General features: G+C 41.2%; 1 protein-coding gene across 1 annotated transcript in view; it reads right to left on the reverse strand.

Moving 5' to 3' along the window:
* Positions 1-12,968, reverse strand: part of BTAF1 (B-TFIID TATA-box binding protein associated factor 1) — a 41,633-nt gene extending 28,665 nt beyond the window's left edge. Inside the window, exons 1-5 of the mRNA XM_081863142.1 lie at positions 12,447-12,968; positions 3,491-3,614; positions 1,897-2,011; positions 1,395-1,541; positions 189-352 (exon numbers count right to left, since the gene is read on the reverse strand). Of these exons, the coding sequence (XP_081719268.1) occupies positions 189-352; positions 1,395-1,541; positions 1,897-2,011; positions 3,491-3,614; positions 12,447-12,460 (564 nt within the window). The 5' untranslated portion in view covers positions 12,461-12,968. The remainder of the gene's footprint in view (positions 1-188; positions 353-1,394; positions 1,542-1,896; positions 2,012-3,490; positions 3,615-12,446) is intronic.
* Positions 12,969-17,168: the final 4,200 nt, after the last annotated feature.

Raw genomic sequence — 17,168 nt, forward strand, 5'->3', positions numbered from 1 at the left:
CAGACCTCCCCCCTCACCTAAAACTTTCAATATCATCCTCCATCAATGATTTTTACAGTATGTTACAATAAATTACTTTATGATACATTTTCCTAAAGTTGAAGTTATGACAAACATAGTATTTGAAACTTAATTCTTTACAATGTCATATGAGTCTTTGCAGTCAAACAGTCTAAAATTTTACCTACAGGTTGTTTGTGAACAAAAAATGATGAAGTAGGAGTGTAGTCCAAATCCTCATCATTGAACAGGTCTTCTGTGTTCATTCCAATGGCAGCCCCCATATCAAGGCCAAGCTTCTTCTGGAGCAACTTCCTCTGTCGTGCTATTCTCTCTTTGGGATCAACTTCACCTTAAAAAGTAAAACAGTCTTTAATCTCATGCTTATCCTTTACTAACATGAAAGCACTAAGCACATTTTAAATCTAGAAGCAGAACATTTACTGAAGAATAACTTCTATTTCTCTGCTTCTTTCAATATATACTCTTCACTGCCACACTTTGTGTCTGAAGTATATGTCATCTTGACTAGTATAGAAAGTTTGGTTTAGACATAAAAATGCACATTTATATATTAATATGCTATTTAAAATATTTAATTTTTGCTATTGCCATTTGTAAATTTCTGCCTCTTTACTAGTGCTGCTATATAAACATTTTCAACACTTCAGATTGTTTTTATAGGTATGGCTTATAAACTAAAAACACATGAGCAATAATTCCGGGACCAAACTGAGAAACAGTGCAAGAGCCATAAGAATATAGGAAGATCTCCAATTTTAGACATTTCAGATCTTAATATGGCTTGGTTGGGTATCACCACACCCCACAATGATACTGTGTGAATTCTTTCATGGACTTAGCTTCCAAATGTGGAAGGAGTGATACAATTCGCATCTAACACTAAGCCAATGCAAATGTGTGCGTTTCCAGAGTGAATTGTTATTGCTGCTCTCCTCCATTAGTCCTGCTGCAGGTGGGCTACCCATGGCTTGGCTTAGTAAACTAACCCAGGCTTATGGTTTGTCATGAGCTCAGGTTTGGCTGTAGTGCAAAGCCAAACCATTGTTTACCCTCTAGTACCATGGCAACAGCAGGTCCGAGAGGAACACAGTGGGTGTGATCTTCTCTCCATCTGTTTGCTTGTTCATGCTAAAACATGCTTTGGTTTAGCATTACATCTGAACTGCACCATTGTATCTAATGTAGTTAAATAAACAGATTCTATTTCATAAATCTGATATATCAGTTGTAAAACCTGAGTAGACATATTTAATCACAAAAATGCAGAGACTATAAAATGTTTTTAATGATTTGAGATAACGAAAGGTGACACAATGAAAACAATGTAGCTGAAGTATGTGGCACAGTTAATGTATTAAAGGAGCAAGTACCAGATGTGTCATCTTGAACCTCGAATTCTGCACCAGCAGACCCAAGAAGAGAAGCACCATGCTTTAGAAGTCGGCAGATATCAAATCGGTCAAAACGCAACCGATCAGAGGCGGAGGATTCTTCCACTGGACTTTCGCAGCCATGTTCTAGGTAAAGGTTAACAAAAAACTTAGAATGAGATTAGTGAAGTAACTGGTTCAAAAATTTACAACTGCCATTCAATGTCGTTTCACTAACGGGTCTAAGCAAAGTGAAGGAATAGGTAACAGCCACATAAAGTACTTCATAGGAGAGAGGGGGAAATTGTGTTCCATTATGGCTTTTTTGTTGTTGTTAATAACCAAACATACAATGTTGCAAAGCAGGTTTAGAAAGATGGCTGCAAACAAAGTTTAACAAAAATGTACTTATATAATAATAATTTATTATTTATACCCCGCCCATCTGGCTGGGTTTCCCCAGCCCACTTCACAGTAATACTTTTAGTTCTCTTGGGATCACCTTGCTTTGGTCGTGGAGTTGGGTTCCATTCTGGTACATTTTTCACTATTGCTTCCACAGCTTGTCCAGCTGCAATGCGGGTATCCCAGTTTGTACTCCTTAAGTGTATCAATACCTTTAAGAAGTTCAAAAATGCATTCATTATGCTCTTTGTTTCCAAACAGATGAAATTAAATTCAGCAGCCACCAAATATTCTGCACAACACTTATAAAAGAGCTTATAAAATATGATTGATTAAAAGCTAGTCATTGAAATAGAAGGTGATCAAACGCAGATCACCATTATCTTTACATCCCAATAGCCTATCTAGTTTACTTCTGTTACATACCACTTGATTTTTTTAACAAAATTATTAGTAGTTTATAAATGCCCCCCCCCCACTTTTTGATATATACATGTTAAGCAATGGTCTGGTTCAACTAGCTTTTTTAAAAAAATATGGACACTTTTGACATAATTCTCTTTTCTTCCAGAAAGTAATAGGGTTGCTACTTACACAGAACACTAGATTAACAAATTTAAGGATTTAATAGCTATTTTTACTCTAAATTGGCTCAACAGCATGAGGCTCTCTGCATCTCAGCTCTTCCTGAAACCATCTGTTTCTACAGAGGATATTCAGTAAGAACTTAAGAATCTGCTGGATCAGCCAGTGGCCCATTTAGTCTAGTATCCTGTTGTTACAGTGGCCAACTAGACCCCTTTAAGTCCAAAAGCAGGAACAGAGTACAATAGCACTCTAGCCACTTGTGATTATCAGAAACTGACAATGTTAAGTCACTTCCTTAACCTATTACAGGACAAAAGCAAGGGTGGCACAGAGGCTGGACAGCCCATTTACAAAAAGTCTGCAATATGTACAGCTTACTTCTGTTATTTTTATAAAAATGCCATGGAGGAAAGCAATGGTTGTGTTCCACAAAAAATTAGACAGTAAATTCTGTGGATTTTCAGTAATGATCTTCCCTAATAAAGTGTTTTACAACTAGTATCATAACAAACAGCCCCTATGCAGAGAGGCTTTATCAATTAAAGCCACAATCAGACACCCACACACTTGGGAATGAGCTACATTACTAAAACTTTATTCACAGCAGACATATACAGGATTGCCCTGTAAATACAGAATTCTAACACAGACTTATATGCTATCTAAAGTGTTCTATTAAATAAATTAACAAAATACACCATTAAATGTATTTCGGTATTATTCAACTGATTCTAACTTAAAGCCTTCCACCATCACCAGGTATTTAAGGTTACAAAAATTCACATTTGGCTCATTTTGATGACAAGGAATACCTCCAACCATAAGAGGCTAATGGAGAGCGGTGCTACTGCAGAACAGGCTTTCCAGCACTGATGTCGTTGCCATACACCAGTATGGGGGAGTGCAGGGTGGCAGCAAGGGCAGGAAGGTGTTAGTGTACTGGCAGAATCAATCCAGCAGTCCCAGAGGTGAACCTGAGCAACTTCTGCCCCCTCATCCCGGTACACAGCAGCTGAGGGGTTACAAAGTCCATGGTAGTGCCCATCCCCCTGCACTGCCTAATCCTGGCTCCAACATTATCAAATATTCAACAAAATGCTTACTTTAGCTAAGAGATTATGTAGTTCATGTGGATGAAGTTTCACAACCTCCCCAAGTTGTTGTGCAGCTGCTTTCCTTGTGACTGGTGTTGTGCCAGTGTCCAGTAAGATAAAGAGACGATCAAGCCTAGCATGGATGACAAAATGAAAATAAATATTTAAAAAATGTATCTGCAAATTTTGAGGCAACCTATGTTCTAAAGATCACATGACTAGATAGCTAATTACAGTGCACTGCATTGACTATATTAAAAAAGGAGTTTAAATACCATGGGACTAGACCAGGGGTAGTCAACCTTTTTATACCTACCTCCCACTAATGCATCTTTCTTGATGGTAAAATTTCCTTACCGCCCACCAGTGCTGCAGTAACATATGCCATAGAACCCCCTACCACCCACCTGGAATCCTGAAACAACCACTAGTGGGTGGTAGGGACCAGGACTAGACCCCTGGACTAGACTAACAATTTGGATTCAGTCACATTTCTGTCACAGTGAAATGTAACCATACAGACATCCAGATCTTTAACATCAGGTTGACTTCAAACAAGGTATGCTGTCTCTGAACATTTTTACTCATTATCCTTGACAGTGTGAACTGAAATAACTGCATAAAGAACTTCACAATCTGCCCAAAGCAAACTACCCAGTATACCACTTTGTAAAGCAAGTTGTGGTTACCAAGTTTGTTGCATCTTCTCTCTGCCTCTATTTGTAAGCTGATTCTCACATCTTTTTTACTATATAGTAAACTTACTTTATAGTCATTTTTAGCATAGCACTTATGCTATATGGCTGCTTGAGCAGATGTTGGCTTAGTGATGGACTACTTAACTTAAAATACTTATAACTAAGTACAGCCTGCAACATATGCACATTTAACGTGTGTGTTCAGTTTTACATGCTAGGCAACTTTTTTAAAAGTGTGGGGTAGGATGCGTCTGTGAAAAAAGACCTTTGCAATCCCTCCCACCATTCCATCAAATGTGTTTTGACTATACACAATTTTGGTTTGAGGCCTTTGACTGTTTATGGAATATAATGTTTCTAGTCACCCTGACCTGCAAGGGTAAAACTAAAAGCATTACTGCAGCACGCTTTGTATCCCACCCCACATTATTTCATTTGTTAGATGCCTACTACAAAAAATGTCATAGCACCTTAACATTTAAAAATACAAAGGCTGAAAATAATCGTAGACATAAAGCAACAGAAAGAAACTCCACCCCCTCCAACTTTATATAAAATCACAATTACTAAGACTTTAGCTAGCTGAAACACCAAAATGACAAAGACATCAACAATCAAATGCCTAAGAGAAAAGGAAAGTCTTTGCCAAAAATATGAATGTAGGCAATAAGGTGAGTTTCACTAGGGAAAGTATTCCACAAAAGGGAGGGAAATCACTGAAAAGCCTCTTCGTTGCTGCTACTCTCCAAGTTTCTGCTGGCGGGGATACTCAGATGAGGGTCTCTTAACAATTATCTCAGATCCATGTAGGCCCATGTCAGAAGAAACATTCTGCCATGTATAGGAGTCCTCACTGTGCAACAATTACAGGAATAGAGATTGAGAACTCCTATCCATACTGTAGACATATGCAATACACAAATCAACCTGTATTTCTGCAACTAGAAAGTGCTGCAACCTTCATGAGAAGATCACACAAAGCCTTTGCTTTCTTATGAATTGTTGTCTCCATCAGGTGAGTTGTGAACTAGTTCTGAGATACCAGAAGCAAGTGCACTGCATCTGATATCCTTTTGAGTTGCCTCATCGCTTGTGGATGACCTTTTCATCTATTCCTCAAATGCTTGTCACACTGCTACCAAACAGTACAATCCTATGCATGTCTATTCAGAAGTGTCTGGGAATATAAGCCCCACTGAATTCAATACTAATTACTTCTGAATAGACATGCACAGGACTGTAATGTAAAGTGCTATAGTTTCGATGCTGCAATCTTCCTTTTAGTGGAACTAAGTGCTGCTAAACAAAATGGGCATTCTGAGCAAACGTGTGTAGGACTAATCTAGCCAACCAGATGCCTATGGGAAGCCCACAAGAGGAACTCTTGAGTGCAACAAAGCTCTCCCCTCCTGTGGTTTCCAGCAACTGGTGTTCAGAAGAAGCATGCAGCCTCTGACAGAGGAGGTAGAACACATCTATCAGGATTAGTAGCCACTGTCCGAGCACAATTCAAAGTGTTGGTGCTGACCTTCAAAGCCCTAAACGGCCTCGGTCCTGTATACCTGAAGGAGCGTCTCCACCCCCATCGTTCAGCCCGGACACTGAGATCCAGCGCCGAGAGCCTTCTGGCGGTTCCCTCATTGCGAGAAGTAAGGTTACAGGGAACCAGGCAGAGGGCCTTCTTGGTAGTTATTGTCAAGGCAATAAACAATTATTTTACTTTTAAAAGACAACTGAAGGCAGCCCTCTTTAGCGAAGTTTTTCATGTCTGATGCTGTATTGTTTTCACTATTCAGTTGGAAGCCGCCCAGAGTGGCTGGGGAAACCCAGCCAGATGGGTGGGGTATAAATAATTTATTATTATTATTATTATTATTATTATTATTATTATTATTACCTCCACGGCAGTCCTGAATCTTCCAACAGTGAGCTTTAACTGATATCCCTGAGTTCTAGTGTAACTTGAGAGGAAGAAAAACTTTTCTCTATCCAGTCCCTCTATACAATGCTTAATTTAACAGACTTCAATCACGCCACACTTACTTGACTTTTCTCCAAACTAAGAAGCTCCAAATGCTTGCAACCTTTCTTCCACCCCCTGGATAATTTTGTTGCCCTTTTCTGAAACTTTCCCAACTCTACAATATCATTATTGAAATGAAGTGACCAGAACTGTACATAGTACTTCCAAATTTGTTTCACCATACGTTTGTATAACAGCATGATTGTATTTTATTTTCAGTACCTTTCTTAATAGTCCCCAGCATGGAATTTGCCTTTTTCACAGCTGCTTCACACTGGGTCAATGCATTCATCAAGCTATACATTATGATCCCAAGATCTCATTCCTGGTCAGTCACTGCCAGTTCAGACCCTGTGAGTGCATATGTGAAAATAATGTTTTTCTGCTTCAACGTGTAATCCCATTTTGTTTTAATCACCCTGAACTATTAAGTATCATCAGCAAACTTTGCTGCCTCACTGCTCACCTCATTTATGAAGAAATCAGTAAGAACAGGTCCCAATACCAATCGTTGGAAAACTCCACTTTATACAGCCCTCCATTGGAGAAAGATTGTCCCATTTATTGTTACTCTTCTGTTACTTAACCAGTTCTTACTGGTTTTAAATGGTTACTGTTTATATTTCAATTTTAAATAGTACTGTTCATATTTCAATTTCCCCAAAATTGGTTATTTCAGGGGGGAAACTTGGGAAAATGTTTTTCCTTATGGCTTAAAAATTATAGAAATTGTTGCATCTCTATGCGTGATACATCAATGAAATTACAGGATCTTCCATTAATACCAATTCCATCACAGACTTGATAACTATCTATCCTACCTCCCGCTCGCATATCCTGCCTCCCACTCCCATCCACTATCACTTCACACACAAGGCATTTGGGCATAGTCAGTTTCAGGGTGTCCTTGAGCAAGAGGAAGCAGGACACAGAATGGGAAACAAGAACCAAGACAATGATCTTTGTTCCAGGCATGGGAAGAATAGATACAAATCAGTGGATTTGGGCTCCCACAATACCAAGTCCTACTTGAAGCAGAGTTCAAGAACACACTGCTATTCATAATTAACATATTTTTGACCCTTGGTTCCTAGTGGAACAGAATGAATATGTCAATAGTGAAACCATTTTAAATACTTTTACCAAGAAATCCAGATAATCTAGTAATTTGGAAAATTAAATAATAAAGTTAAGCAAAATTCTAGTGAAATACTGTTACTATGTATAGAATAGACTAGAACAAAAACCCACCTATACCACAAAAAGGCACAGTGAGTGCTTTCTTTGAAGTCTACCCATTCTAGACCACAGTTAACAAAACAATATTTGCAATTAATGAGTTTGTTGACAACCACCAGTCAAAGTATTTTCTAGATAACTACAAGAAAAAATAAAACTATTTAACACACATATAAGAACCAATATTTCTTGCTAAACCACAAACCATTTTAGTTGTCTCTTGCATTTTTGCTCCATTTTAAAATCTTAGTATTTCCTTTTACAGTAACACTGTTCCCTCCATCTAAAAGCCTAACAAAAGTAACACAAGACCTTTTTAAAAACTCCCAACGAAGTCTCTAAATATTTTCATTAGACCAAGTGACAGTGTGGACCTGTCATTTTAAGAACAACTAGGTACAAGCCACACAGAGGCTCACCATTTCATATTTTTTTTTGCCAGGTGTCAGAATGGTTTTAATTGGCCTTACATGGGGATGTAATTAAATTAATCCAATGGTTCAATTTCAAGCTACAATAATTGCTGAAGGGGGTCTCGTATGCTGCTGTTATTGGGGCACCATGTTTGGCTACTCAGCAACTGCTGGCAGTAGTTTCTGCGCTGGAAACTTATGTTTCTCTCTGCATAGTATGTAAAATTTGTGCTTTATGCAACACTTGAAGAGATGAGTTGAAGAATTTGTATCAAGATGTGGCTACTTTGTGATTTCATGCTACAATTGCAGCTTTTTTAAAAATAGCATCTTCATGTACAGTATGAGGTACATATGAGCCATCATTTAGACAGGGGGAAACTCTTTAATGCCTGTAATTACTAACAGAAAGAGATGGAAAATCTACCAACAAGGTCCACAGACAACTGCTAGATTTTTTTGTTTGGCAAAGACGTCAATTTTATTCATCAGTTTCTATTTTTGTATCACTTTGACCACAAGGTTCCCTACTTCATGGTTTCCTGTCTTCTTTGGATGTTTAATTGCTCAAACTCCTACACCACTTTCCCAGACCTATTGTTGTTTACAAAACTGTAGGTGCTTCATAACTAAGCCAATAAAAATCTTATATAGCTTCATTTTTTCTCTCATTTTCTAACAGCACAAGATAGTGGTTTATGTCTTATAAACCTTAGGGCAAAAGACGCAGAACAATCAATTCAACCTTTCAAATGAGAAGGGACTATTTTTCTTTAGCTGCTAGTGAGCATAAATGTTTGTATAAAACATGTACAACCACTTCAGGAAATCGTGGCTTTAAAACTGGGAATCCATGGACTTCCTAATGTCGTTGGACTACAACTCCCATCAGACCAAGCCAGTATGGCTAATTGTCAGGGACGATGGGAGTTGCAGTTCAGCAATATCTGGAGGCCCAAAGGCTCCCCATGCCTGCTTTAAAATGTTAAGAATATCATGATTAACTCAGACCTATCATCTTCTAATTTGCAAATGACTGGCAGGTTACAGAAAGTAGGGAAAACAAACAAACTGCCTTGACCTGAGATGACTATTTGGGCCCACTATTTTGTACTTCAATTGTGTCTTGGCCAAGCTATGGCCTTTCTTAGAACAATTTAATTAGACCTCAGTGATCCATGTTCCAATAACCTCCCATACAGATTACTGCAATGTGCTCTATGTGGGGCTGCTCTTTAAAACAATCTGGAAGGTGCAGCTGGTGCAGAATGTGGGAGTTCAGCTGCTAGAGTATTGTACATCACTCCCAATTTTGAAAGCACTGTACTGAATGCCAGTGAAAGCACAGTACCAGGCCTAATTCAGGATGCTGGTACTAGTGTACAAAGCCCTTTATGACTTGAGACACAAGTATCTGAAAAAGTACTTTTCTCTATATGTCCTGCCTCACAATGTATATAACCAGGGGGTGAGACCCTTCTCATAGTGAAACCACCATGGATGGCAAGCAGGATGGGAATGCAAGAGAGGGCTTTCCCTGTGGTGGCACCCTGCCTCTAGAACTCTCTCCTGGGAGAGATCTGGTAGACCTTCATTTGCCAAACTGAGGTGGAATTTGAAGAAGTTTGTGTTTGTGGAAGGGAATACAGATAGCTAGACATTGGAATTTCACGACAGACAATTACTGCGTATTATTTTGTTTATGCTGATATTACCCTGGGGACCCTTTGGGGGGAAGGGCAAGATCTAAGTTTAACGAATATTTTATTGTTTATTAGATTTATATACCGCCCTTCATCACAAGATCTCAGGATGGTTCACAGGAAAAAATCAAATATAAATTAGCAGTAGACATTTGAAATATCCAGTGACTTTTGTCAACTTGCTACTAAAGATCCTTTCAACCATCCCCCCACTTACCACTGGCTAAGTTGGCTGGGGATGATGAGGACTGTAGTCCAACAGCAGAGCTAGAATGCTGAGGAGCTGCTCTGTGATAAAACAATGAGCTCAAGGTGATTGGTGAACATTTGGTGATTTTCTATTGTTTTCTATTGTATTTTTACTGTACCCTTTGGTATTAATATGCTGCTCACAGCTTGAGGTGGCCCTTGAGCCAAAACATGGTGTATAACTAAACCACAACTTAATAATGTGATATCTGGGGGCCTAAGGTTGAAAAACACTCCTTTAAATGAAGCTGCTTCTCTGTGCAAAACATATGCTCTACTAGAGAGCTATGTGAAAAGGATCTAGGAGTCTAGCAGAACACAAGCTTAACATTAGTGTGATGAAGCAGTAAAAAAAGCTAATGCTATTCTAGGCTGCATCAACAGAAGTATAGTGTCCAGATCAAGGGAAGTAACAGTACCATTCTATTCTGCTTTGGTCAGACCCTACCTAGAGTACTGTGTCCAGTTCCAGGCACCACAATTTAAGAAGGATATTGACAAGCTGGGATGCTTGCAGAGGAGGGTGACTAAGAGGATCAAGGTTCTGCAAGCCAAGCTTTAAGAGGAACAGTTGAGGGAGTTGGGTATGTTGAGCCTGGAAAAAAGACAAGAGATACGATAGCCATCTTCAAAGATCTGAGCAGCTGCCACATGCAAGATGGAACAAGCTTGTTTTCTGATGCTCCAGAAGCTAGGACCTGAACCAATGGATTCAATTTACAAGAAAGGAAATTCCACCTAGGAAGAACTTTCTGACTGTAAAAGCTGTTCAACAGTGGTTGATTGCCCATCTCTTGGTGATTCTTTAGTTGCAATTGCTACATTGCTGGGGGTTGGACTAGGTTACTCTTGTGGTCCCTTCCAACTCTCCACTTACATGATTCTATAAAGCATCTTTAAAAGCAGAGACATCACCTTGCTGGCAAAGGTCCGTATAGTTAAAGCCATGGTTTTCCCAGTAGTGATGTATGGAAGTGAGAGCTGGACCATAAAGAAGGCTGATCGCCTAAGAATTGATGCTTTTGAATTATGGTGCTGGAGGAGCCTCTTGAGAGTCCCATGGACTGCAAGATGATCAAACCTATCCATTCTTAAGGAAATCAGCCCTGAGTGCTCACTGGAAGGACAGATCCTGAAGTTGAGGCTCCAATACTTTGGCCACCTCATGAGAAGAGAAGACTCCCTGGAAAATACCCTGATGCTGGGAAAGATTGAGGGCAAGGCACAAGGAGAAGGGGACGACAGAGGACGAGATGTTTGGATAGTGTTATCGAAGCTACCAGCATGAGTTTGACCAAACTGTGGGAGGCAGTGGAAGACAGGAGTGCCTGGCGTGCTCTGGTCCATGAGGTCATGAAGAGTTGGACACGACTAAACAAGAAGTATCGTCACAAGTTACAGCAAGACAATTATGTAAATAACTGCTGGCAGAAGCTCACTAGTTATTGCCAAGCCAGTGTAACACAAGGCAGCTAGCTTTTAATTTACATGATCAGAAAAATGGTGAGGGCTATAACAGAGGCAGAGCACGTGGTTCACATGCAGTTCCCAGGTTCAATCCCTAGAATACCCATTTCCAAATAGGGCTGTCTGAAACCCTGGAGAGCTTCTACCAGTCATTAGTCTAAAGACACAGAATCTGTGCCTGCCCCCAGTGTTGGTCATAGTCCAACATCATCAGTCCCAGACAGCATGGCCAAGAGTCAGGGATAATAGGAACTCTAGTCCAGCGACAGCTGAAAGTCCACATATTCTGCATCCCTGGTGTAGGAAATACTCAACTAGATGGATATGACAATTTCCTAGAAGTTTTTCAAATCAGCTTTTTATGAAGAAAGGCAACAGCACTGCTGCTTAACAGAAAGAATAACCGAAAACTCGTGATAAATAAAATACTGACCAAATGAACATAATGGGCCACAAGTTAACAGCTTCTAGGTTCCTAATTTGGTTTAGGACTACAGTGAAAGCATCTTTACTGTGTGGGAACCTCATGCACCAGGATGCTCAAACACTGGGAAGGGCATGATGCACAGCTTCTTCGTATACAGTGGAGGCCTCCGTGCACACACATCATGCATAGACAGGGAGAGGCATTCAGAAAGGGAAACCCTAACAGCCTTGATGACTTCTCATTCATTTTCGTTTAGCCAGAAACCATAATTGTGTGTGTGTGTGTCATCAGATTTCTCCACGGCCCTTTCTTTATTCAAACTCACTTAAAGTTGCGTTGAAATGAAGTTTGACACCTACCACCCACCGACCCCTTTAAAGCTTCGGGAGTCCCTAACTTTAGGGTGTGTGGGTGTGTGTGCAGGGCCCAAGATCCTTTCGTCTGCACTCATCCTTGCTTCTAGACTCCACAAAGCTTCTAGAATCCCGGGTATAGGGCGGTATATAAATTCAATAAATAATAGCAACAGTAAAAGCGGGGGGGGGGGTGCCTGCCTACCACGACTCCATGAGCAGCCACCTCCCCACGAGGCGTGCCTCCGGAGTAAGAAAGGCAGGCGCCTGCCGATATCCCGGGCTACTATACCAACCCGTGGAAAGAGCAATTAAACGAAGAACGAGGCGGAAACCCTCTTAGGACACCGCCTGCCCCCTCAGCCCACGCCTCCCCCCCCACCTCACACCGACCTGGAGACGGCCATGGCGAAGGAGAGACGGAGCTAAGGCCCGGCTGAGCAGGCAGGGAGCCACCGCGCTGCTGGCAGGAAGGAGCGGGGACAGGGCCCCGGCCTGGGCCTCCGGGAAGCGCGGCGCGGCCCGAGGGCGGGATGGAGACTAGGCGAGGCTTCGGCCCGCGGCGGCTCGAGCCCCCCTCCTCCCTTCGGCCGCCTGTACGAGCAGTAGCGACCAGAAACTCCACCCGCGCGGATTAAAGCCTCTATTCTCCCATCACCAGGGAGAAGCCCGACGCCTGGTTTTATATGAGCAGCCATCTTGTATTTATTCCCTTCCTCCATGGAAGCCGCTTCCTGATTGGCATGGACGCCAGACCGCAGCCAATGGGAAGCGTCCTCTGAAGAGAAGCGCGGGGGAGGGGACAAGCAGGGGCCGGAGAGGAGTTCGCGGAGCCTGCTGAGGAGGCGGCGGCGGCGGCGGCCATGCTTACGGGGCAGTACCATTCGCCCAACCGGATGGGGGTGGTGGTGAAAGGAAGACTCGGTAGTTTTAGCGGTTTCCCATCCGCGGAATAAAGAGAAATAATATATCCTCCCCCACACTCTTCCAGTGTCTCCGAAAATAAACTTAACTTGGAAAATAAAGCGGTGAGTGTGTTAGTTCCTGGAGAAATAGGTCTGTTGTCCCCTGTTCTTGCTTGCAGGTTTCCCGCAGGGATTTGGTTGGCCGCTGTGAGAACAGGTTGCTGGACTAGACGAGCTATTGGACTGATCCCGCAGTCTCTTCTTATGTTACTACTGTATGTTATTCCCCAGAAAATGCCCATGTGGCATTTCTAGCTTCCATTTCAGTTACAGAGGGGAATTGAGTACCTGTGGTGCTTTTAACCCCGCTTTCCTAGGAATGAGCTGCACTCTAGGGCTTCTGAATAAACATTGTTAGGGTTGCCCTATTACTATAGCAGTTCCACATTTGGCTTTCTCTTGCCCTATTTATGGTGAATGAATTGGCTACTGTGCCCCTGGCCGAGAGAATGTCATGCTAATGAGTTCAGTTTTAGGTCAGTTTCAGAAAGAAAAAGTAGACCGTAAGGAATCAACTCAGTCTTATGCACTGTCATGGAAGTACTGTTGAGCACATTTGATGATGATGATGATAAAATGGGCATTAGATATTGGGCATAATATTCAAATTGACTCTTGGTTAAGGCTATAGAATGTTGGAATTAATTTCACTGTGTGTATGGTCTTGAAAGAAAATATAATGAAACTGATTTACAGATGGTATTTAACTCCAACTAAATTAGCTAAGATGCACAGAATGAAAAATAGGAAATGTTGGAAATGTAATAAAGAAGGAGATTTTTATCATATGTGGTAGACTTGTGATAAAGTTAAAACATTTTGGGAGAATATATATAATGAGTTAAAGAAAAGGTTAAAATATACTTTTCCTAAGAAACCCAAAGCCTTCCTGTTGGGAATGGTAGGGGCTGAAATATCCAGATTAGACCAGAGATTACTGTATTTATGTATGCCACCACAGCAGCAAGAACTTTACTTAGCTAAAAATAGAAACAAGAAGAAATCCCGATGTTATAGTAATGGCAAACAAAGATGATGGACTATGCAGAACTGGCAAACCTGACAGGAAAAATCAGAGTGACCAAGTGTTCCAGAGAGACTGGAGTAAATTAATTTCATATATAGAAAATCAGTGTACACATTTAAAAACACTAGCAGGATTGAGATAAAACTTGCAATGTTTATAAGAAGAATTTTTCTACTTGTACAGTGATATCTCAGGTTACATATGCTTCAGGTTACATACGCTTCAGGTTACAGACTCCACTAACCCAGAAATAGTACCTCAGGTTAAGAACTTACGCTTCAGGTTACAGACTCCGCTAACCCAGAAATAGTACATCGGGTTAAGAACTTTGCTTCAGGATGAGAACAGAAATCGTGCTCCAGCGGCACGGCAGCAGCGGGAGGCCCCATTAGCTAAAGTGGTGCTTCAGGTTAAGAACAGTTTCAGGTTAAGAACAGACCTCTGGAACGAATTAAGTACGTAACCAGAGGTACCACTGTATTTTAAAAATCTGAATAGTTTAGAAAAATGTAGAACTGTGATGATATAATTGTGTAGAATTAAGAAATGTCTTAGAAAACCAGAAGACGAATGGAGGGAAGCAGAGAGCTTGGCAGAGCTAAAAGTTAAAATGTGTTATAAATTGATATATTAATGTTAGAAATTTGGAATATATATATATATAGAGAGAGAGAGAGAGAAAGTACTGTTGAGTACATTGAAAATCTAAAAATGCAAGAAATAGAAGGTGTTGTCACAAGGAGACTCTGCAGTAGATAATGCTAACAAAGCTGCACTCTTCCTGCCTCTTTTAAGCTTGAACACCATTTAAATACTGAGTGCTATAACAATCTTTATAATGGGAAAGAACATGAGATTCCTGCCACTTCGATAACTTGGGGTATGTTCACAATACCACCTCAAAACCACTTTTTTCTGGTGAATTTTACAGCTCTTTCCCCCCAGCTATTCACATCAGCATGGCTTCATTAGTGTCAGATTAATTTCTGTTTGCGTGTGCACCATCTTTACTCTATGCAGAGGTGTTCACACCTTGGCTAGAGATGAATTAGGAAGGGCTTAAGCACTCCAATCAGTGTGAAACTGGTTTGCGAAAGAACACATCAGATAGTATTTTGGATAACATGTGAACATGGATTAAAACCCAGTACTGGAAACAGGGTGAGTGCACAGTAAACAGGAATGTGAATACAGCCTTAGTTAATTCATCAGCTCTCACCAACTAATCCCCTTAAATTTCACATATTCCATAATTCTATAGGTGCAATCTTTAGATACTGAAAGGATTGTGAACTAGCCCAAATTCAACAAAAATAATTACCAATCATAAAAAGGACACATTTTAACTTTTTTTTACACAGCCCAACCAAACACTTAGAAAACTCTAGTGAGCTCTGAAATATCAGCTCCACCAAGACAGACTAAAGACTAATATAGTCCTTTTTACAAAAGCCCTAAACATGCCCACACAATATTATCTCCTGTAATAGAAAGTATGAGAAATAATTTATACGTTAATGTTAACTCCACCCAACCCTAAATTTCAGCAGTCATCAATCTCCAACTAAGTCATAGTGAGAGTAAAGGTAAAGGTACCCCTGCCCGTACGGGCCAGTCTTGACAGACTCTAGGGTTGTGCGCTCATCTCTCTAGATGCCGGGAGCCAGGGCTGTCCGCAGACACTTCCAGGTCATGTGGCCAGCGTGACGAAGCTGCTCTGGCAAACCGGCACCAGAGCAGCACACGGAAACGCTGTTTACCTTCCTGCTATAAAGCGGTACCTATTTATCTACTTGCACTTAGGGGTGATTTCGAACTGCTAGGTGGGCAGGAGCTGGGACCGAACGACGGGAGCTCACCCCGCCGCCGGGATTTGAACCGCCGACCATGCGATCGGCAAGTCCTAGGCACTGAGGTTTTACCCACAGCGCCACCCGCGTCCCTCATAGTGAGAGTAGACCCATTTAAATCAATTGACTTAAATGACAGCCCTTACATTATGACTGTGAGAACATAAATAGAGCCCTGTTGGATTTTATGAACACAAGTTTGTAGCATTGAATTTGTTTAGGTCATACTACATACTACATTGTGCTGGAAATTTTGCCTTACGTCATACATTTTTCAGCAATTCTTTACAGTATTTTAATGATGTGACCTAAACACACCTTAAAAACATGTTTCCCTGGGCAGTACCTTGATTGATTCAGAACCTAGATGGGACCTAGATACTATATGTAGCCTAGATTTAAAGATTAAATAACATTATGCTATATTTAGCCTTAAGCCCCCAAATAGGGTTGCCAGGTCACAACCCAGAGAGCATGTGTGCCCTTATACAGCCCCACAATAACACAAATCTATGCAGCTGTGGCTTCTTCTGCCTTGATCACCCTTCTGTGCCTTGGCCACCCTTCTCTTTCTGACTGCTGCGCAGCATATTGAGAGCCCTGCTTCCTCCAACAGTGGAGAAAGGTGTGTGGATTAATGGACTGGGGGAGAAACAGGGTGGGAGAAGTGGTGGCTGCATCCTCATTTGCAGATTGGATGGCTTTTCCTCTTAACTAGCCTGTGCCACCCAGTGAATGCCTGCTACTCCCATATTTGGTGCTTGTATCATTGCTTTGGCAGTGTGGTATTAGTTGCTGTCTCCCATGCTGCACAGCACTATTAGTTCCATTTAGTCCCACCATACCTTTCTCAATAGCCAGTGGCCTTGTATTAGAGTTGGGCTATTTTCTCCTTTCCCGTTTTACTATTTCTGATCTTCCCTTCTCTTTGGATGTTCCAGCCCACGATATGGAAGTGTGTTGTGGTGGATATAGTCTTGTGCTTCCATCAGGAAAATCTCAATTCATTCACCAGTCAGATATGAAACGCACACTGATCTTGTCCAAGTCAGGTTTAAACACTGAGCGCGCGAGGATAAAGTGGGAAACCTGCTCGTAAAATACCCTTGGAAGAAAAAAAGATCCTTTCAAGTAACCTGGTCCTGAGTTATACAGCCTTACATGTTAGTACCAATACCTTAAATCCGGCCAAGTAGCAGATTGGTAGCCAGTATAAATCCTGCAAGCAAGGTGATATATGCTGGTAGCGGTTTGCCCCCACAAGCAACTGAGC

Source organism: Podarcis erhardii (genome assembly GCF_964252035.2).
Source record: "Podarcis erhardii genome assembly, chromosome: 5".
NCBI classification, from domain to species: Eukaryota; Metazoa; Chordata; class Lepidosauria; order Squamata; family Lacertidae; genus Podarcis; species Podarcis erhardii.